The 23,703-nt window shown below is 43.9% G+C and overlaps 1 protein-coding gene across 1 annotated transcript in view; it reads right to left on the reverse strand.

The window, feature by feature from the left end:
- trim37 (tripartite motif containing 37) overlaps nt 1-23,703 on the reverse strand; it is a 138,978-nt gene that overhangs the window by 82,971 nt on the left and 32,304 nt on the right. The window contains exons 9-11 of the mRNA XM_083653605.1: nt 19,928-19,995; nt 5,402-5,526; nt 1,401-1,451 (exon numbers count right to left, since the gene is read on the reverse strand). Coding sequence (XP_083509731.1) covers nt 1,401-1,451; nt 5,402-5,526; nt 19,928-19,995 — 244 coding nt within the window. The remainder of the gene's footprint in view (nt 1-1,400; nt 1,452-5,401; nt 5,527-19,927; nt 19,996-23,703) is intronic.

Raw genomic sequence — 23,703 nt, forward strand, 5'->3', positions numbered from 1 at the left:
GACATTTCAATACTTTTCCACTTCGCCTCATAAGTAGGAGGTCATTCTCTTCTTGTATGCACCTCTCTTTTTGGGCCATGCTTTGGCATGCCTAGTTGAAGGTCCCAACTTTAGCCATGACGTCAACATGTAAACATTCCCTGAAATGGACTCAATCTAGGTAGAGCTCTTGGACGAGATGTTAAACTCTCCATGCTCTGTTCACCATCAGAGGACGTCATGTCCCAACATCTTTTTATGTTTAACACTCTGCCTTTGTGTGGCAGAGCAATCAGAACTCTCCTTTGACCTCATGCTTTCTCTGTTACTAGCGATGATCACAGCGGAGCTTTGAGTTCAAGCAGGAGAAGCTTCCCCATATGATCACTGTGGGCATCCGTATTTTGTGCATTTGGAAACATATTCCAAAGTGACTGAGTTTCCCTTCAAAATAAAAGCATAAATGTTGCAGGACTGTAAACTAATAGTATATTACATATTTCTATTAGATTAGGGGCCATATCTTACGCCCAGTGCAAGTGCAAGGATACAATCTTTGCTAGTTTCTAACAATCTGAATCTTTTTCTTTCTTTCTTTTAATTACCACTGGGTCACTGAAACATGTCCTTTGATGTAACCCAGTGGTAATTAATTAAAAGAAAAAGGGGAGATTTTGAGTGCAAAGTAGAAACTAGCAAAGATTTTGCCCTTGTAAGATATGGCCCTAGGGGTGTCATCTATATCCATTGCCAAGATGTTCACACAGGTGACAAGAATGTACCAGCACCAAAACTACTTTTCACATACCAGTATTTCAGATGCTACATCTATAGCTACATGCGGTCATAGGACATGATTTGTTTTATATTATGTTTTTCCGATTTCCCCCCCATTTTCTCCCCAATTGTAGTTCCCCCCCTGCTGCCCTGGTCGCTGCTCCACCCTCTGCCGATCTGGGGAGAGCCGAGACTAGCACCATGCTTCTTCCGAGACATGCGCAGTAGCCAGCCGCTTCTTTTCACCCGACAGCGGGAGCTTCAACAGTAGGACGTAGCACGTGGGAGGATCACACTATTCCCACCAGTTCCCTTCCCCCCCAACCGACCAGAGGAGGCGCTAGTGCAGCGACCAGGACAAATACCCTCAATCCGGCTTCCCTTCTGCAGACACCAGCCAATAGTGCCTGTATGGACGCCCGACCAAGCTGGAGGTAACACAAGGATGCGACCCTGTGACCCTTGTGTTGGTAGGTAGGGAATCTACCACTACACTACCCGGACACCCAGTCATAGGACATGATTTACCTGAAGTTATTTCAGATGCTGCATCTATAGCTACATGCAGTCATAGGACATGATTTACCTGAAGTTATTTCAGATGCTGCATCTACAGCTACATGCAGTCATAGGACATGATTTACCTGAAGTTGGCCAGAACAAAAGTGCTGGAGTCATAGCCAGGAACCAGCTCACTGAAAACGGACAGAGGAAGGGTGATTACATAACACAGACTCTCTATAGCTGTGTGGATATCGGTCACTGTCAGGGTAAAAATATCCCCTGCATTATGAGTCATCCATAGAGAAATATGGACCCAAAACATTTTAAATGTCACAATATATTCATAAAACTAGAACGACCGCACCGTGGATATATGCCTCCATCAACAAGTGAGCATTGGACATTCATGTCTGTCCAGAATTTGATGTTTGAGCCAAATGTGAAGAAATTTCAGCTTGAAAATGGCATATGTGAGGTCACAGTGACCTTGACCTTTGACCACCAAAATGTAATAATTTCATCCTTGAGTCCAAATGGACGTTTGAGGCAAATTAGATGAAATTCCCTCAAGGCATTCCTGAGATATCACGTTAACGAGCATGAAACGAGAGGTCGTGATGTCACAGTAACCTTGAACTTTGACCACCAAAATCTAATCAGTTCATCCTTGAGTCCAAGTGGAGGTTTGAGGGAAATTGGAAGAAATTCCGTCAAGGCGTTCCTGAGATATTGGCCCAATTCCAATCCGCCCCCTAAAGACTCAAGCCCTGTACCCTCACTCCCTATAATGGCCGACCGCGGAAAGTGGTTGAGTCATCAAGTCTGGAAGGGATCCACATTGGATAAATAGGAGGATTGGGACAGCAGAGTCCTTTGCACTTGACAAAATGATGTTGACTCTGGCAGGTTTGGGGCTTGCTATATATTGTTTATTGTCAAGACGCCTTAGGCGTTTGAGGGATAGACTCCCTGATGAGTTTGTTCTCATCCAGGCTCTGGCTCTACAGAGTGGACAACAGGTCATTAAAAAAAGAATTGCCTACTGCAAAATCTGCAAATGATAACTGTGTAATTATAATTAAAATAAGCTTAATAATGACATGTCACCCAACATTATACACAATACTACTATTATACTGTACAATACAGATTCGGTAAAACTATTTCTCACTCATCAAAAAAGTTGTGGATTGCAATTGTAATAGAAATGATCGATAATTATACTAGGATTGTGTAATATAACTACTTGCATTCCTCTGATATAATATTTTTGTCTAATCTGAAATCCCTATTAATGTAGGTCAATTTAGGCATTCCAGCGCACCCCGTATACACGTAAACACCGCGTTCGTTTCGCGGGTGTGTTCTTTTATTTTTTTTTACAGATATTTGCGGAATTCCCCGGTAAACCCATTTTATACGTCACAACGCTATGCATTGTGGGCAATTCCCTTTCGGTAAGTGGCCACAGCTGCTCCCTTACGGTAAGGGGGCAGAAAGGGCTCACTCTGAGCCCTCATTCACTTTGCGATTTCACCGTGGGACATCCCTAAGCCCTCACTCCCTTCACGTGAATGCGCATCTAAGGGGGTGAGTCCAGTAAGGGGGCGGATTGGAATTGGGCCATTGTGTTAAAGAGCTTGGAAATGGGGTTCATGAGGTCACAGTGACCTTGAACTTTGACCACCAAAATGTAATCAGTTCATCCTTGCATCCAAGTGGAATTTTTGAGGAAAATTGGATGAAATTCCGTGAAGGCGTTCCTGAGATATCGTGTTAATGAACATGAAACGAGTGGTTGTGAGGTCACAGTGACCTTGAACTTTGACCACCAAAATGTAATCAGTTCATCCTTGAGCCCAAGTGGACATATGAGCCAAATTCGAAGAAATTCCATCAAGGCATTCCTGAGAGCGTTAAAGAGCTCGAAAATGGTGTTCGAGAGGTCACAGTGACCTTGACCTTTGATCACCAAAATCTAATCAGTTCATTCTTGCGTCCAAGTCGACGTCTGAGCAAATTTGGAAGTAATTCCGTGAAGCCGTTCCTGAGATATCGCGTTAACAATCTTGGGGATGGCATTCATGAGGTCACAGTGACCTTGAACTTTGACCACCAAAATCGAATCAAGTTCATCCTTGAGTTTAAGTCGACGTTTGAGGCAAATTTGATGAAATTCCGTCAAGGCATTCCTCAGATATTACGTTAACGAACATCGGACGGACGGACGGACGGACGGACGTAGGGACAACCCAAATCCATAATGCCTCCGGCCTGGCTATCGCCAGCAGGCATAACAACAAACAACCATTTCCAATGCATGGCCCACTTGAAAAAGTGGAAATATTTCTAGCCAGTAAACCCCCAAAACAGTATTTCAAGAAATTAGAATAGTGTGAAGAAAATCAGCAGTTACTTCTCAGTTATGACTGACTCCAGCCTCAGTCCACTCCCTCTGAATCTCCGCCAAATTTTTGAATCGTCTTTGCTTGACAATCCGCTGAAGCCCACGGTCATCCATGGTATTTCCATGATATTCTATTTTTTGTAAAGGAACTGTACATTGGTTTAAAGCTGAAAAAATGTGTTTTAGCATTTTGTTACCCTTTAAAGTCGAGGTGAACCGGAGGCGAATGCAAATGCGTGAGCGTCGCAGACTGAAACAAATCTTGTCTGAGATGACAGGGTTGAGAGACGGACCACAAGCCGCACATTGCCGGGTGTCGATGATTTGATTTGACAATTCTGTCGACTGGCTTTGGCATTGGTCAAGCATGGCGTGTTCCACCCCCAAATCGAGTGGGATTCAGCGTGTTTCGTGCTACGCGAGTGGGATATGCGGAGTACCAGGCAGCCACCTGCTTCGTGCGCGTTTTAACGAGCAAGTTACATTTCTTTGCATTCTTAGAGAGATTATTGTTTTTGTTTTGTGTTCATGTTTCATACAATTGGCCAAGTTAGTAGTTAGTTTATGGGATAGGAATTCTGCCAGATGACAGGCACTAGGCGCCATTTTCTACTTCATTTGGAAGAGAAAATTATCCTGAAATGAAGATTTGATTGACAGCTGCCATGTCGTGATATGATTGGTTGAAATGGGATAGAAATTTGATAGTACTAGTTGACGTCAGCAAACTGTAGATTACTGTTATCAATGAAATCTTGAAAAATGAACTTTTGATGTGAAAAAGTGTGAAAAACTAAAGAAATTAGATTTTTGTGATTTCTTTTGCATACATTATTAAATAGGTGCACTGCATACCCAGGTATTTGAACTAAAAGAAAAGAAAAGTCATTTTTGGGTTCAGCTCGACTTTAAGTTATGTTTATTTTGCACTGTTTTTTGAAAAAAAATGATAATCAATTTTGGTTAAATTATCTGTCAAATTGAAAAGAAAAAGGAGACAGAAATACCCATTGTACAGTAATAGGCAAGCACATCATTAAACCACTGCAATGTTTTGATAGAAGATACACTTTTGATGGCACAGGGGTTTTCTGGTCTAAACAGTTTTTCTTTCAGTGTAACTGGTTAAAAACAGCTGCACTTATTGTTTGGCCTGTGACTCCTTATATTCTTCTGCACGTGGCCCACAACCAGACAAGTTTGGCCACCCCATCTTGGCCAAACAAAAGACCAAATATGAAATAGACAGAGGTCATCGTGTTTCTCACAGCTGACAATTTACTTGTTGCGGTGATTGTTTGAGGATCACTTGTCCATACAGTGAGAGTGGTGTATCCAGTGGAATCTAACTGGAGATCAGTGGCAATTCAAGTCCCTGGCCTGCACTGCATTCATGTTAAATTTCAATCCAAGTGTTGAGGATTTTATAAATCTTAGATTAAAAAGCGTTGCTAAGATATGCGCGTTTGGAGCAAATTGTGCAATGTTGAGCTTCACTTTCGTGGCGATCTTTCTGACGAAAATAGTATGATCGACCGTCAAAAAACTGACCAGGAGGTTGTCCTCAGTGTGTGGACTCTTATTTCTCAAGTTCATCGTTGACTTGTCCTGCACCTGACCTACTGAACTGATGTGTGTGCTGCACTTTCTTCTTCACAAAACTACACTTAAAAACTAGCTTCCCCAGAACTGTGTAGATTCCCTGTTGAATTCTGGAGGGACTGCGTAGATTACCTGGTGAAGTCTGGAGGGACTGGCGTGGTGACGAAGGACTGCATGGGCTTGCGATGGACCTGCTGGAACATGAGCAGGATCTCTGGGCTCTTGGAGATCAGCTCACTCTTACTGCAGGAGTGAAGCTGTTCAACACACACAGGAACCATGCCGTGGCTTCAAACAGGTAGCCAAGGAAAGGCTGTCTCTAGTCTACAGCCTTCAAACAAGCATTCCATATTGTCCATATTTAAAAACTAAATATAGCAGGTAGTAGCGGTACACCTATTCAACATTAAATGCAAAAAAGGAAAAAAGGAAAACCACACTATGAGAGTATTATTATGTTTAGTCCTATGAGCTAACACGGTCCAATATGAGAGTATTATTATATTTAGTCCTGTGAGCTAACACGGTCCAATCTATATTTGTGAACATGAATAACCAGAACTATGAGTGACAACTGTGATGTCATCAAGAGGTAAAATATAGAGCTACCCCGTTAATTATTGAAGATGGTGAATGTGAGATGTTCTGGGAATAATGGTACCGTAATTTCCGTACTATAAGCCGCACCGGAGTATAAGCCGCGGCAGCAAAATTGCCTGTTTGTTACATATATAAGCCGCACCGGACTATAAGCCGCAGGTGTTTTAATGTTTTTTTTTTTTATCGTGTTTTAATTACCATATGTAAGGGTTCGTGCACAGAGGGGATTGTCGGGAAAGAGATGGCTGTTTGGGGAAGCTCCCATTTATTAACATTTCAACAAAACAAAACAGGTCACTAATCCCCAGACAAAATCACACAACAATATATAACACAATAATAACTACGATAATAAAACAATAATAATATAATAATAATAACTAGAATGTCTACATTTCCTAACGAAAATGTAATTGTGCTTGCTGTCCTCGCCATGCACCGCCTGGCTTCCAAAGTCCCTGCCCATGGACCTAGGGGGACTAAGTAGTTATGGGGGTGCCTATGTGAGTAAAATGACTTTGGAGTAGAAGTACTTGGTAGGTGGGGAAGTCAGACTGGTTGTAGCCTACTAGAGAGACACAAAAGGCTGGCCCAATCTCTGCAATCTAAAACTACATTACCTGCAAACTACAGCATCAATAATTACTAGGGGTGTCACGATACACTCAGTTCACGATACGATACGTATCACGATACTGGGTTCACGATAACGATACGATACGATACGATTTTAACAATATTTTTTTTAACTTGAATAATGACAATATATGACTGGAAAAGTAGTATTTTATTTGAAATGCACAAATACAAAACATGCTGTTGTGGGAAATTGTTATTACAATAACAACTAGAAAAAACATGAGATTGGAGATAAGGCTTATCTTGAAATAGAATGAGTTACACCGTCACTTAGATTTACTTTGAACTAAAAGGTTTCTCAGCAGTATAAATTCTCATTATGCATCTTCAGTTTTTCTTCAAACTCAAACAACAAGACTTTTCTTAGTCTATTTTTTATGCATCTTCAGTTTTTCCTGTCAAGTAAACAGTTTTGCCAGAAACTCAATTGAATGGTTTCTCTCCTGTATAACTTCTCATGTGTCTCTTCAGAGACTTGTTCAACTGAACTACTTTCCACACATTGAACTTCAACAAACAAAGACGTTTCTTTGTCTACCGTACTTTTGAAAAAAAAAAAAAAAAAAAAAATTTTTTTTTCTTTTTTCTTTTTCACGATATGAGATTTCATCTCAACGATACATATCGTGACGTTTTACTATCGCGAAATTTCGTGGGACGATATATTGTGACACCCCTAATAATTACCATGTATTGTAAATGTCTCCAACTGTCTCAAGGAAAATAGGACATGATAACCTCCAGAGAAGTAGTATTCCTTGTAGTGTCATTCATGTTTATGGTTGCGACAACAACTGTTTACAAAACTAGCAGGCTTACCAGAGCTGCAAACACACAAGTGAAAAGCTATCAATGGCTGCATCTAATCAGCCAGTAACTAATGTAGGCTATCTTCCATTATGTTAGTGTAAGAAGTCAAATGTACTGATAATAGTCCCTGGTCACCAAAGTAATGTTACCCTTTTAGTTTTGTTACAGAGTTGCTGATCGGTTGTCATGTGTCCAGTCAGCCAGAGAAGCTGCTTGGGTAGCATGCTAACTAACGCCTAACGCAGTGGTTCTCAACTGGTGTAGCCTCAGGACCCACTATTTTCCTTGTCATGAAGTCGCGACCCAAATTTCAGATTTTGTTTTAAACCACTCAAATTTATTGCACAAAAAATAGCGCATTTATTTAATACACAATGCCTTCATGCACTGTCAAATGAACAAAAAAGTGCAACAGAAGTGCAACTAGGGCTAAAAACCAATTGAAATAAGGCAGACTTGAATTACAGGCCTATATGTTTTTAAATTTAAACAAGTCAAACTGGTCATGGTCAGAAAGTCTTCTTTGAACTGTATGAAATATGAAATAAAAGGCAGACTTTTCTTGAATCACAGGCAGGCTATATGCTTTTTAGTTAAACTGGTCATAACTTTTAATTAAACTGGGGCCATGCTAATCCAGTTTCAATCATCTGAATTGAACTAAAATTAAATATGAAATGAAAAGGCAGACTTCTCTTGAATTACAGGCAGAGCATATGCTTCAGCTTGTTAAACAAGTGAAACTGGTCAGGCTAATCCAGTTTCAATAATCTGAAAAAAAGTACTGTACTGTAAATGTCCGCGACCCAATCAAAACGGCCCCGCGACGCTACCCACCAGTTGAGAAACGCTGGCCTAACGCTAGCATTAGCTCAATTAGCTTGTTGCAACTAGTCCCAAACATTGATGAACAGTGTGTCCTAACGCCAAGGGGACAAGGTGTTTGTTTTGGCTGGCTGAGGTTAGCCTATAAGGCACAGTTGATGTTGTTAACAGCCTCCATTCACACTAGGCTATTCACACTAGGCTATCTCTTCCATTATGTTTTCAAACCCAGCTGGCTGTATAAAATGAACAACCACAAAGTGGTGACACTTACCCATGGGTTCAGTTCATTTTGTTCATTCATTGTTTTCTGGACATGTTACCATGCTACATTAACACAGCAGCTAACAGCACAGACAGGCCTCCCATGGTTGGCGACAAGTGTATATCATTCTCTCTACCCAAGATGCAACACTGCTCTACCCAACATGCAACGCTGCTGCTCAGAGTTGCTCTTTAGCTCTATTTATCTGGTCAAATCTCACCGGATTCCTGTTTCCAGTACACTTTTAGCATTTGGTTTTTAACAGAGAAGAGTTGGAGCTGCTGAAAACATACAGTATGCAAATGAGAGTGAGACCATGAGTGATATACCCACTGAGATACAAGCATAGGTGTGTCTGTTGTCTGTATAATAGCGTGCGTGAAGTGTCAAGTGTCATACAAGAAGGAAGGCTGGCCATAATGAGAATGAATCCGCACTTCCTGCTGCCCTTCAAAATAAAACCATTTAGAAGGGACAGGCACTGAATGCTGCTATAGCGCCCCCTAAAGGCTAAATGACAAAATACTTCTGATATAGGCTCAGAGTACATCCCTCCACACCTGTACCAAGTTTGGTTAGCATCGGACGATTTTTGTGAAATAGGCCCCACCCACAGAAGATTGGAAGTGGATTATATCGCAATGGTGTGTTTTTTTTTTAAACTTCCAAATCAGTGTTGTGCAGGACACTCCCAACATGATGTGTGCGTTGGTTTGGTGAAGATTGGACAAAATTTCAAGGAGAAATGGCAAAAAAACGGTTTTGGACAAAATGCAAAATGGCGGAAAATCTAGTCAGACGGAAATGGGCGTGGCCTAGTTGAGTAGATGCGGGAGGACCCAAGGAATCCAGGGAAAAAATAATTTTGATGATAGACCCTACGGTTCAAAAGTTATGGACCAAAAGGTAAGGAGGGCTGTTATAGCGCCACCATATGGTCAATTGGTGCAATTTTTTCGGGGATAGTAAAAGACCCCTCAGTGCACCTCCCTACCAAGTTTGGTAGCTGTAGTGGTTATGGTTTCTGAATTACAGCTAATTTACTGCAAGATTTTGCAAGATTTTTCCAAACCCCATGCAAGTCAATGGGGAAAAAAATGGCGCTTAATGGCGAATTGCGGCCAAACCGCTTTCACAAACCCTTAGCAAAGTCATAGCATACATGTCCTCAATGAGCCGGTCATTTTGAGGTCTGGCATGTCTATGTGGCGCAAAAATTGAGGGAGTTATTACGCGCCAAACTTTTTGGCAGATATAATAATATGATTAAGTATGTGGGATTTCAAGATTGTGCCTTGCTTGTCAGCAAGCACAATAATAATAAAACAATCCTCAAAAGGATAAGGCTAAGGTGCAGTACACGGCTGTAAACAAAACAACTGTAAAACAATAATAAAACAATCCTCAAAACAAACAGTAGGCTACCGGTCTTTTCTGCTAAGGTGCAGTACACGGCTCTTCAAATATAGGTAATCAGCCTACCAGAAAAGTCATTAATCCTTGTCTTCATCTTTTAGGCTAAGGTGCAGTACACGGCTGTAAACAAAACAACTGTAAAACAATAATAAAACAATCCTCAAAACAAACAGTAGGCTACCGGTCTTTTCTGCTAAGGTGCAGTACACGGCTCTTCAAATATAGGTAATCAGCCTACCAGAAAAGTCATTAATCCTTGTCTTCATCTTTTAGGTTAAGGTGCAGCAAACGGCTGTAACCAGAGAAGTCAAGTCACTAATCCTCGTCTTCCTCTTCTTCCTGCGTACTGAAACCACCAAAGTCCTCATCTTCAGTGTCGGAAACGAACAGGTTCAGGGTGGCTTCGTCAACCACTCTCCTCTCTCCTTCGTTGTCACTCTCAAAACCAACGAACTCCTCTTCGTCACTGTCGGTGCCGGAATCGAACAGCCTCTGAAGGGCCTCAGCTGTGGCGGCGTCATCCTCTTCATCACGCAGCAGTCCAGCCTTTCGGAACCCGTTGGTGATCGTGGATGTTTTCACACTCCTCCACGCTGTCAGGATCCACTGGCAAACTTGAGCGAAAGTTGCTTTTCGCATGCGACCAGTTTTGGTGAATGATTTATCGCCGCTCGTCATCCACGCCTCCCACTGAACGCGTAGTGCCACTTTGAACGCACGATTGACACTGATGTCAAGTGGCTGCAGATGCTTCGTTGTGCCCCCAGGAATCACAGCTGGAATTGAGTTTGTGCTCTTGATGGCTGCTTTCACGGAATCTGTTATATGAGCCCTCATGCTGTCGAGAACGAGCAGAGCTTTTTTTTGGTGAAAGAATCCTCCAGGGCGCTTGACGTAGCACTCAGTCAGCCACTCCTTCATCACACTCTCCATCATCCATCCTTTCTTGTTGACTTTGAAGCATATCCCGCTGGGAATCTTTTCTTTCGGCATTGTGATCCGCTTAAAAATCACCATTGGCGGCAGCTTTACTCCAGATGCTGTGCAGCCGAGAACACAAGTGAAATTCGTTCTCTCGTGCCCAGTGGTTCTCAACGTGATGGACGATTCACCTTTCTTGTTAACAGTCCGAGTGAGTGGCAGGTCGAACGTCAAAGGCACTTCATCCATATTTATGATCTGCTCCGGTTCGATGGAATATTCCTTGATCTTCCTTTGTGTGAATTCGCCGAAGTTTGTAATTTTCTCCTGGTAGTCGGGAGGGAGTTGCTGGCACACAGTCGTCCTCGCCCTGACGGACAGTCCCTTTCGTCTCATGAATCTGAAGCACCAAGATGGCCCACCTCTAAAATGTTCAATTTTCATTTCGGTGGCGACTGTTTTGGCCTTCAGTCGGATCTGAACGGTGGACACACCTCGGCCGTCTGCTCTCTGTGTCAACACCCAATCTTCAAGGAAATCTTCAAGTTCGGACCATCTGCTTTTATTACCTCTGAAGGATTTTTTTGTCTTTTTGCATTGAGACAGTTCTTCCTGTTGCCGCTTCCAACGTCTCACCATTGACTCGTTGATGCCAAGGTGGCGTGCTGCTGCTCGATTTCCGTCTTTTAATGCGAGATTGACTGCCTTTAACTTGAAAGCTGCATCGTGTGCGTTTCTGCGTTTCTTCTCCATGGTGAGAGTTAGTGCACGACCCTTTGCTGCTGCTGCTGTTGTTGTGGTTCCTGTCTGCTACTGTAATGAACTTTGAACCGGTAGGAGTAACCGGTTGATTTCCGCCAAATGATGTGCAGATGAAGCTGTGTAACCTGTAAAATCCATAGATTTTGGAGGTTCCCGAGTGGCCGTTTGCTGAAAAAATCCATAGATAAGCCGCACCGTTATATAAGCCGCAGGGGCCAAAAAACGGGGGAAAAGCCGCGGCTTATAGTCCGAAATTTACGGTATTCTTTCTGGGTCAGAAAAGTGAATCTGGCATTAGAAGCACACACAATATCCACTAAACCAATTCTACGCATACAATATGACACAGCTGATACAGCTGGCCTCACATACACAGACCTCTATGCACTATGTTAAAAGTTTGATTAAGAATTTAAGGTTTAAGAATAACTGCACAGTACTTATACAATAAGAAAAATTATTTCAGCAACATCCATTTCTCCATAGTCTTTGATGTTGTGGTAAATAAAATGGTCGATAAACCATGAGGTCTAATCATTACATTACGGTACATTACGTCATTTGGCAGAAGCTTTTATCCAAAGTGACTTACAATAACACATTTTTGTCAACAATAGAGAAATCAACTATGCAACATAATCTATGACAGCAACACATGTTGAAGGAATTGAGTGGTAAAGTTTTTTTTTAAGAGAGAAAGATGTTAGTTCAAGAAGGGGCCAAGCGAACGTGTTTTTAGTCTTTGCCAAAAGATCAGCAGTGATGCGGCCGTCCTGACCGAAGGGGGGAGCTCATTCCACCATTGAGGTGCCGGGGACGAGAAGAGTCGCGATGAGCGAATTTTGAGCCCCCATAGCGGAGGAGGGGCGAGGCGTCCTGCACTGGTGGAGGAACGGAGGGAGCGGTGAGAGGTTTGGAACCTGACCATAGATTGAAGGTACAGAGGAGCTGTCTGGTGTACTGCCCTGTAGGCTAGTACCAGTGTATTGAATTTGATGCGTGCTAAGATGGGAAGCCAGTGAAGGTCCTGGAAGAGGGGAGAGACATGAGAGAATTTGGGTTGGTTGAATACCAGATGGGCTGCAGCGTTCTGAATGAGCTGAAGCGGTCGGATGTCAGAGGCAGGTAGGCCGGCCAGAAGCACGTTGCAGTAGTCCAGGGGGGAGATGATAAGTGACTGGACCAGGAGTTGAGTCGCTTCCCTCGTGAGAAAGGGACGGATTTTGTGGATGTTGTACAGGGAGAACCTACAGGAGCGTGCTGTCGCAGCAATGTAGGCCGAGCAAGACAGCTGGTTGTCAAGGATCACCCCAAGGTTCTTAGCTGTTTGCGAGGGAAGCACAGTGGTATTGTCAATGGAGATGGAGAGGTCTGTGAGAGGGCAGTCCCTTCCCCTTGGAGGAAGAGTAGCTCTGTCTTACCAAGATTGAGCTTGAGGTGGTGGGCAGACATCCAGTTACTGATGTCTTTGAGGCATGCAGAGATGCGTGCCTCGATGTGGGTGTCTGAGGGGGGGAAGGAAAGGAAAAGCTGTCATCTGCGTAGCAGTGATAAGAAAAGCCATGAGATAAGATCACATGGCCAAGAGATCTGATATAGAGAAGGAAAAGCAAGGGGCCCAGGACTGAGCCCTGGGGGACACCGGTGATAAGAGGGCAGGATCTGGAGAGGGATCCTCTCCATAAGACCCGGTATGAGCAGTTAGAGATAGGAAGCAAAACAGGAGTATGCAGATCCTGAGATGCAGAGGTCAGACAGAATGGAGAGAAGGATTTGGTGGTTGACGGTATCGAAAGCAGCGGACAGGTCAAGGAGGACAAGGACAGAGGAGAGGGATGAGGCCTTAGCAGTGACGAAGGGCCTCTGTGACTGCAAGAAGAGCTGTCTCAGTAGAGTGAGAAGCCTTGAAATGGGACTGCAGAGGGTCCAGGAGGTCGTTTTGGGATAGATAGAGAGAAAGTTGATCGGACGCTGCTCGTTCAAGGGTTTTGGAAAGGAATGAGAGGAGAGAGACAGGTCTGTAGTTCTGAATAGCAGTAGGGTCAAGGGAGGGTTTCTTAAGCAGAGGCTTGACTCTAGCAGTCTTTAGAGCAGCCGGAACAAGACCTGAGGACAGAGAGGAGTTTATGAAGGTAGCGAGGAAGGGAGATATGTCAGGTGAGATGGTTTGGAGGAGAGAGGAAGGGATAGGATCGAGGGGACAGCAAGTGGCTCGGTTAGAGCGGACGAGTTTAAGCACTTCATCGGGAGAGAGGGGAGAGAAGTAAACCTGGGGACAGGGGGCAGAGAAGCAGGATTGGAGTCGGGAGTGTTATTGATAGAACCTGGAGGATGGAAGGAAGAACTGATGTCATCCACCTTCTTAGTAAAGAAGGTTACAAAATCATCAGCAGAGAGCGAGGAGGGGGGAGAGGGTTGAGGAGGGTGGAGAAAGTGGAAAACAGTTTACTGGGGATGCAGAGGACTGGATTTCAGAGATGGAGGTTTTTGCTTTTGAGACAGCAGAGGTGAAGTTGGAGTGGATAAGATGGTAGGAAGAGAGATCTTCAGGGTGGTGTGATTTTCTCCATTTGCTCTCAGCTGCCCGAAGCTCTGTTCGATGAGTTCGCAGAGATTCAGTCAACCAGGGAGCAGGGGGAGAGGATCGGGCAGGTTTAGTGGTGAGTGGGCAGAGAGAATCAAGAGCGGAGGAGAGAGAGGATAGAAGAGTGGTGGAAGCCTCGTCAGTGGACAGGAGAGAGAACTGCTCGGCTGAGGGAAGCAAGGAGAGGACAGCAGAAGAGACAGAGTTAGGTGAGAGAGTTTTTAGGTTGTGTCGGGTGGTGATAGAGTGCGGGGGTGATGGGTGGGAGGTGGGGTAGGGAGAAGGTTATAAAGTGGTGGTCGGATACAGGAAGAGGAGTCACAGTGAGGTTGGAGGTGGAGCAGGATCCTGTGAAGACCAGGTCAAGCATGTTCCCTGCTTTGTGAGTTGGAGGAGATTGAGAGAGGTGATCATCAGTGATCATCACAAGGCACACCACCACCATTGGTCAGATTTTCAATACTAATATAACTACTGTTTGTTTGTTTGATCTCTCTGTAAATTACCATAACTAATAAAACTAATAATTATTTAGTTATTGATCAGAATAACTAATTCTAGTTCTGATATGCAAATTCACACATTGTGACATATTAGCTAATTTAAATTTGAGAACAGATATATAAAATACAAAAAGTTTGTATTTGAGTTCATGTTCAACATCTACCATTTCATTCTGATAATAGGATTATAATTTTTTTCCTATTCATCACCTGTGGTGCCTCACATTGAAAGGCCCTATTGCGATAGAAAAAACCTATGTTAGACACTACCTGAGCAGAGTACACTCAGTTTAGGCAGGTTTCTCCTCCACTACATTCCTGGTTTGTGTGGAATGTGATCTGCTCTGACCAAATCAGTCGGCTGTCGCACTGCTCTGTTTGTGGAGAAACGCGCTTTTATCAGAAAATATTGCTTTCTGCTGTTTTGGGGTTTCTTCAGATTATAAAGTAATAAAATAAAGCCTTGTTTGTAAAGTTTGTCAGGGTTGTATTGTGGAGTTTTGTTATTGGTTTGTTATTTTAGAATAGTTTGGGCTGTTTAAGTAACGTTTTAACCTCTTAAAAATCTGCCACTTGGGCGTTATTGATAACGAACATGGCAACCCGTCTCCCCTGTCTCTCTTTCTCTCTATCCCCTTGCAGCTGCGTGTCGCTTAAAATTATGAATGGAAATGTTCTGCATACTATAGCTTGATCAGCTGGTGAGTTTGTGTGGGGAAAAGTGTCAGCAAAGTTTTATTGGCAGGCTGTGAGGACGAGTGACAGGAACAGTCTGTCTGCCTGTCAGATTGATAGACTAGTCAGGAATCTGCGCAATCATTTTGCTCAACTTTTAAATTGAATTCACAGACGGCATTTAGACTGAGCTAATTTCTGATTATTTAGCCTACCTCATAGCCTAGGTTACTTTCAGCTGTCTGTCTCTCTCTCTAGCCGTTTTCACACATGCGTACCGGAAAATTACCTGTAAGTCAATATCGGACATTTCCCTTCACACCTGAGCGCTGCATGTGTGAATATAGTTGTCAAATAGCCTGTATGTTGGGGGCGGGGGGAGGGGGGAGCTTATTTTGGGGGTCGGCAAAACTCTGATGGTGAAATAAGTTCGCTTGTCACACAATAAATCACACTCGTTTGACTTAAGAGGGCATGTAAGTTGTATCCTTCACATTCGCTAACCAGTCTTTGAACTGAAATCTTTGAAGAAGTTGGGATCCGTGTCTGAGAGAAATCGCCTGGCTGGTTCGATGTTTATCCGTTCACCTGTGTCGCGTTGAAGCACTTTTTACAGCCTGGCTTCGTTTGATGTGTCTGGGCTTGCCTTCGCTGTCAGCAACGTAAGCAAAATACTTCCACATTTCGCTTTGTGCATCTGCTTACAAGCGTTGGGCGGCTTGCAAGACTCGAACAAGCCTTTGCCATTTTCGGTGTCTGTGTCCCTGTCGGGCTGGACTGAAGGACTGGCCAGAGTGCGAGCAGAGAGAGGGGGGGAGCACGCCCACACATGAAGCAACCATACGTACCGCTCTCATGACAACCTAGAAACTTATTTTGGGGGTCGGCAAAACTCCGATGGTGAAATAAGTTTGCTTGTCACACAATAAATCACACTCGTTTGACTTAAAAGTATGTTGTATCCTTCACATTCGCTCATGGGCTGCAGTGCAGAGTAGTATCCAGGCAGCGTCAGGACAGACGCGAGAATGGCAGCGGCTTGCAAACCGCCCAACGCTTGTATGTATGTAGAGAAAGCAAATGCACAAAGCGAAATGTGGAAGTAGTTTGCTTTGATGTGCGCGAATGATTAGATGATGCACGCTGGAAGTGAACATTAAGCAACGTGTGTACACCTCGCCCATGAGAGAAGGACCGGCAAATGACTGGACCCGTTTCACACCTGTGTCCCTTATCGCGGCATACCGCTCTTCTGACTGGCTCGAAACTGGTGAAAAGTCCGCGATGACGGGGTCGCGCTTATACCGGAAAACAACTTTCACACATGAAGGCATTTCCGCTTTCCGGTCATTTAGCGGTAAAAAGCGCATGTGTGAAAACGGCTTCTGTGTCTCTGTCTCTCTCTCTCTACTCCAGAGCAGAAACGGTCTGCTAGATTCTTTGTTATTTGTAATAATTATTACAACAATTACAATTATTACTACATTAATGTACAATTATTAACCTACTACATTAATTAATAATTAATATTAATTAAAAAAATAATGTGGGTGGAGCATCTTCTGTCAGTTGGGTGTTACAGAACAGTTGGTATTGATAATAATAATAATAAAAAATAATAATTGATAGGACTTAGATACCGCTTTTCTACATAGCCTACTCAAAGACGCTTATACATGAACTAGTGCAGTGCCCGTTCCTCCACCACCCCGTGGGCACTTCCCCCCGGCACACACACTGCACTCTGTCAGGTCCCCCTAAGCGCAAGTTTGAAGTTAATCCGACAAACGGTTCTCAAGATACGCGAAAGACAGACATACAGACAGTCCTGGAATAAGTCCAAATTGCATGAAATGCGGCACCGCACTCCATCGGGGTCCGAGCAGCGCACTCCCCAAGTTTGAAGTCAATCGAACAAATTTTTCTCGAGATAAACTGCTTTTTGTGTTGCCAGTAGGTGGTGCGGGAAATTGAAAGATTTGCAAGAAATTCAGCGCCGCACTACTTCGAGCTCCCAGGAGCACACTCCCCAAGTTTGAAGTCAATCAGATGAACGGTTCTCAAGATAAACCACTTTTTGTGTTGTCAGTATGTGGTGCTGTGCCGAATTACACAGAATTTGGCACTGCTCTATGTCAGGTTCCCAGCAGCACACTCCCCAAGTTTGAAGTCGATCGGATGAATGGCCATTCGCTTTTTGTGTTGCCAGTAGGTGGCGCTATGCCAAATTGCACTAAATTCAGCTCCCTGCACTCTGTTGAGTCCCCTAAGCGCACTCCCCGAGTTTGAAGTCGATCGGATGAATGGCTATGGAGATAAAGCGCTTTTTGTGTTGCCAGTAGGTGGCGCTATGCCGCATTGCACAGAATTCAGCTCCCTGCACTTATTTGAGTCCCCCTACCTAAGCGCACTCCTTGAGTTTGAAGTCGATCGGATGAACGGTTCTCGAGATAAACCACTTTTTGTGTGGCCAATAGGTGGCGCTGTGCCCGAATTGCACGAAATTCTGCACTGCGTCAAGTTCCCATCAGCGCACTCCCTAAAGTTGAAGTCGATCGGACAAACGGTTCTTGAGATAAACAAAAAAAATTATGTTGCCAGTAGGTGGCACTATGCCGAATTGCACGAAAACAGGGCACTGCACTGCACAACAGGGCACACTCCCAAAGTTTGAAGTCGATCCGACCAACGGTTCTCGATGGCATGCAGCAGATGATGCTCATCCATAAACCGTGGTGGAAATGGCCAGGTTTTACTCTGGGAACCCTACTTACACAGGATGGGGGTTCCTGGAAGTGGCGTGGCCCTAGAGGATATTATTTCTGAATGCGTGACTCATTATAGCCACATAAAAATCTTAGAAATCTCACTTAACTAAGATCACTGAGCTCTACTGATGATTTCCCCTTGATTTTATTCATGACAGACTTGAATATTAATTCTGTTTATTCAGCTTACAAATACATGTTATTCTACTATTCTCTGCTCCTTTCATGCTGCCCTCTCCAATGTTTACTTTACCCCCCTCATTCTCGACCATTCACTCAACGATCCTACTCACAACAGTGTTTACTTTTCTCACTTACTGTCAGAGTAACCCACCCAGATCAGCTGGGGCTTGAAGGAGCACACGCATGATTGAACACAAATGTATTAATATTGACCGTGTTTCGTGTCAGAATTGCACGAAAGCAGGGCACTGCACTCCGGCAGGTCACCCTGAGCACAATCCCCAAGTTTGAAGTCGATCCGACCAACGGTTCTCGAGATACGCAAAGGACGGAGAGACAGAGAGAGAGACAGACGATGCCGGAATTATAGTATAGATTGATTATTATTATTATTATTATTATTATTATTATTATTATTATGAGGGGTTTAACCAAGCCTGTATTATAATGGCCCGAGGGTTGACCGATAACGGATCTATCAACCAATCACAAGTGATTTTTGTCTGTGCCTCCATCCAATGAATGGAAAAGTGAGCTGTTTAGTGATAGCAACCAATCACTGATAGTGATATCAACCAATCACGAGTGATCTTTGTTTTGGCCCCATCCAATGAAAGGCTGAGTAATTGCTAGACCACTTGGTTCACTGCTATTCAGATTCTAATTAAGTCATGCCCTCACTGTGGGGTGTGAAGTAGCCTATCGTCGCAGGTGTGGTGATGGGTGCATTTCCAGCTGTGTGGAAGAGGCTAATGTGAAAACCACAGGCTGCATACCGGCATGAACTGCCAGCTATCAGAGGCCCTTTACACGAGGACAGTTGCTGGAAGAAACGACACAATAGCGTTTCCTTCACACCCTTTCCTTCACACCTTCTCCCTGTTTACATGAGCGCTGTCGAATTTTTAAAACGCCGTAATGTACATGCCAGGTCGCAAGGTGGCAGTGTGATGGTCAACGGGGCGTTGCTCGTCGCTGACGTAGTGACGTAGTGGTGGAGCATCCTACAGTATTTGCATATAATGCATATAATCCATTTCGTGTACCTCCTCAGAATAACACTCTTAGATAAGGCGTAGGACTGCCAGTATTATCTGGTTCTGCCACGTAAGCACCAACTGCTCAACGAGAGCACAACCGTAAGATCCATGTCTGCTTCTCTTCGTGTAGTTTTCCTGACTGTTGTTGTGAAACTCGCGCACGGCTATGACGTAATCGCGTGTGTTGCGTGTGCAGGCACGTCAGAGTTCCTGAAATGAGCCGTGTCAAAGCGATTACATGGAGCGCTCAGCGTCACCAAGAATTCCACTCTGGAGGGTGGTTTCAAAATGTGTCGTTTCCTAAGTGCAAATTCGTCGTCGCCATCTAAAAGGGAGGCACTAATGATAAAATAATTCCCCGTCACCATAGGAAACCGTCCTCGTGTAAAGTGCCCCTTAGTGAGGTATGTGGTGATCTAAGGGGGCAAATATACGGTTTTTCATGCAGTGATAGTTTGGAAACAGTCGTGACATAAAGGGGTGTATCTCCCTCAATCTTTGGACCACAAAGATAATATTGATATACCCAGAAAACTTACATTCTCCTCGTTCCAACACTGTATAAAAGTCAAAATGTGTTTTGGGGTCAATGTGACTGATTTTTATAGAGCAGGTCACATACTGTATGGAGTTGGCTGTATTTGATGCACTTAGATGAATGACCAACCTGATGCTCCACCTCCTGCAGAAGAGACTCTAGCAGCTCTGTCTCCTGGGTCAGGGACGTCTTCTGGCCTAGTGGAGAGGAGAGGAACACCATTCCTATTGTCAATGTTCTTGTATTGAATGTGACTCCTTATGTAGGTGTGAGTGTAGGCACGGGTTGGTGTGAAGGGCAGGCTGTTGTGTATGTGTATTAAAGGATAAGTTCACCCAAAAATGAAATGTATCTATCTACGCACCCCCATGCTGTTGGAAGGACGGGTGAAGTTTTTTAGTCCACAAAACTGTTGCAATTGAAGTAGATGGTGACCAACTTTCAACCACAAAAAAGGGGTAAGAAAAAAGTTCACTTGAAAATACATAATTTACACCTTTTTCAGCCAACATCTTCACTGTAGCCACGTGCCCCTACCGAGTATGATAGCTGGAATACTCCGGGAGAAACCGGGATACTGTTACATGTATAGACACGTTTCCTGGGCACTTCCGGTTTGCTTCCGGACTCGGCCGCAAGATGTATTTCTCTTCCGGTGTTTGTGAATACAAAGAAGTGTAACGTACTAGCGTAGTAGCCATAGCGAAAAAATGCAAACTTGGGATCATTCTCCGAGTCTCCTAACGAAAGAGTGTCTATCCCACACCCGTTGACAGTGGACACATGGGAAGATAATATGTGTAAATGGCCGAACTTAACTACAGGCAGGATTATAGCGTATTTTGAGGAATCAATGGAGGTGGACGGCAACGCGATGAACAATCTCAAAAGCTCCGAAGCGTCAGCCAGACTAACGTTAGGTAAGGTTGCAGTCCTCTCCTCTGTCACAGTCAGACTAACGTTAGGCTACAGTCCTCTCCTCTGTCACAGTTAGTCAGACTAACGTTAGGTTACAGTCCTCTCCTCTGTCACAGTTAGTCAGACTAACGTTAGGCTACAGTCCTCTCCTCTGTCACAGTTAGTCAGACTAACGTTAGGTTACAGTCCTCTCCTCTGTCACAGTCAGTCAGACTAATGTTAGGTTACAGTGACAGTACTCTCCTCTCTCACAGTCAGACTAACGTTAGGTTACAGTCCTCTCCTCTCTCACAGTCAGTCAGACTAACGTTAAGTTACAGTCCTCTCCTCTGTCACAGTCAGTCAGACTAACGTTAGGCTACAGTCCTCTCCTGTCACAGTTAGTCAGACTAACGTTAGGTTACAGTCCTCTCCTCTGTCACAGTCAGTCAAACTAACGTTAGGCTACAGTCCTCTCCTCTGTCACAGTCAGTCAGACTAATGTTAGGTTACAGTGACAGTACTCTCCTCTCTCACAGTCAGACTAACGTTAGGTTACAGTCCTCTCCTCTGTCACAGTTAGTCAGACTAACGTTAGGTTACAGTCCTCTCCTCTGTCACAGTCAGCCAGACTAACGTTAGGTGTCTCTCCATTCAAAAACAACAGTTTGCCTTGATCACTGCAAAACATGACATGCCGTGTGTAGCCTCCACACAATAGGGCTACACACGGTAAATCATGGTAAATACGCAGCACAATACCCGCCGTGGTAAACAGAAGACCACTGGGATATTAACTTTAAGGCGACTCACTTCTAGACTTGAATGAAATTGTATTCACTTACTATCTGCTCCATGGATTACCATTTTACAATTTCGGAGCCGAAATTGTAACATAGCAACGTTGGTCCACAAACGTTGCTATTTTACAATTGTTTTGGAGATCGGGTTGGGATTATAACGTTAGTTTGCCGAGTCGCACCTGGTAATCCAGAAATGGCGTTACCTTTGTCTACTTGTAGATCATCAAGAAACTTTAAATTAATAACGTTAGATGTGTTTAACAGAGCTGTATATCGGGTCTAGCAGCTGATCAGCAGCTCAGACAGCCTCAAACACGAGGTGATTGACAGCTCTATAATTCGCAAAATATCAGTGGATGGAAACGCGCATTGTTTCGCATTTTATTTTGCCGACTTTCTGAAAATTCGATTAAATACATTTGGATGGAAACCTAGTCACACAATCTAGTTGCTGCAACTTGAGATGGTATTGGATATGCATCATGTGTGCTGATGCTCAAAACACTGTCGATCCAACCACTCGTTCAGGCGTTTCTGTCTATTGTGACAGCCACGCACTGCACAATGTGTTCCAGAATAACCCATTGTTAATAACGTCTGCTAACGTTAGTGTAGTGTAGGAACCCAGGGGGTTCCTCCGTATATAACCCCCCCACTAAAAACACGCAGAAGATCAGATCGTCATCGTCATCCGACCAGTGACGACAACATCCGAAGTTGGTCCCCGGGCGCTGTACGAGAAAGCGACCACTGCTCCTGGCCTGCCCCCCGGAGGAAAGGACATGCCTGGATGGGTTAAATGCAGAGGACACTTTTCACCGGCCACCGTCAGCATGAGTGTGTTGTGGCCGCATGCATGTATTGTGATGTTCGTGTGACAATAAAAGACGGGGCTTGTCCCGTTACGAGAGAGTGTAGCTGATGTTAGCGATAGTTGTAAAAAAGTTTGGATATTTCGGCTGCTGCCTTCTGATGTGCTCGCTGCTGTGGACGCAATGTGGACTTAACCGGAAGCCGGGGACACGAAAGGCTGCTATGGCGCCGCCCTAGGGCAGCGCTGGGAAACGTGTCTATACATCTTACCCTGGTTTCTGATGGCTGCAGACTACCTGCGCAGGTGTTGCTTCAGCCAAGTGACGTAACAGAAAAATGCAAACAATAGCAAAGAAAGCATCTCACTTCTGCAGCGATGAGGAAATGGCGTTTTGTCTTTTCGGTGATGAAAGAAATTTTAATATACTTGGCAGGTTAAATGGGAGAACGCCTCAGAATGCTGACCAGAGATGTTGTGACCATTGACTATATACAGTATATATTATCTGGACGATATGAGCGTGACGTCACCCATTGGGTTTTGATACCACAAGATGAGGCTTGAATCTCCAGCTTCCTGGTAACGTTTGATTGGATAAATGGATTTTTGTACTGCGGAAGCAGGGGGAGAGGGGGCGGGGGGAGTAGTGACATTGACGGTGGGTCTGACCACGTGACCATCCACCTGGCTTGTGTTCTTCTTGTGTTCTGTACATCCATGGTGTGAGCCTCCAGCCTGTTAGCTGCTGCTATGACTCCACAAAGTAAATCGAATCGTAACATTTCGAAATATGTGTTATTTTTGATAAACTGGCCTCAGAACGAGAGCAATACAGTTACGTGTGTCTACTAACATTATTACGTCATCATAAAGTTGACGCTGTTTCTGATAGTTTGCTAATTTACTACATGCTGAACTGCTAGCGAGCTATCTGGCGAGCTTCTTCTTCTGCAGCTTTCCGGCAGACTAGATGCCTCGCGGCTAGGGGTGTCACAATATATCGTCCCACGAAATTTCGCGATAGTAAAACGTCACGATATGTATCGTTGAGATGAAATCTCATATCGCGAAAAAAAGAAGCTGAACATTTTTTTTTTTTTTTTCAAAAATAGACTAAGAAACGTCTTTGTTTGTTGAAGTTCAATGCGTGGAAAGTAGTTCAGTTGAACAAGTCTCTGAAGAGACACATGAGAAGTTATACAGGAGAGAAACCATTCAATTGAGTTTCTGGCAAAACTGTTTACTTGACAGGAAAAACTGAAGATGCATAAAAAATAGACCAAGAAAAGTCTTGTTGTTTGAGTTTGAAGAAAAACTGAAGATGCATAATGAGAATTTATACTGCTGAGAAACCTTTTAGTTCAAAGTAAATCTAAGTGACGGTGTAACTC

This window comes from Poromitra crassiceps (assembly GCF_964638095.1).
Source record: "Poromitra crassiceps genome assembly, chromosome: 1".
NCBI lineage: Eukaryota > Metazoa > Chordata > Actinopteri > Beryciformes > Melamphaidae > Poromitra > Poromitra crassiceps.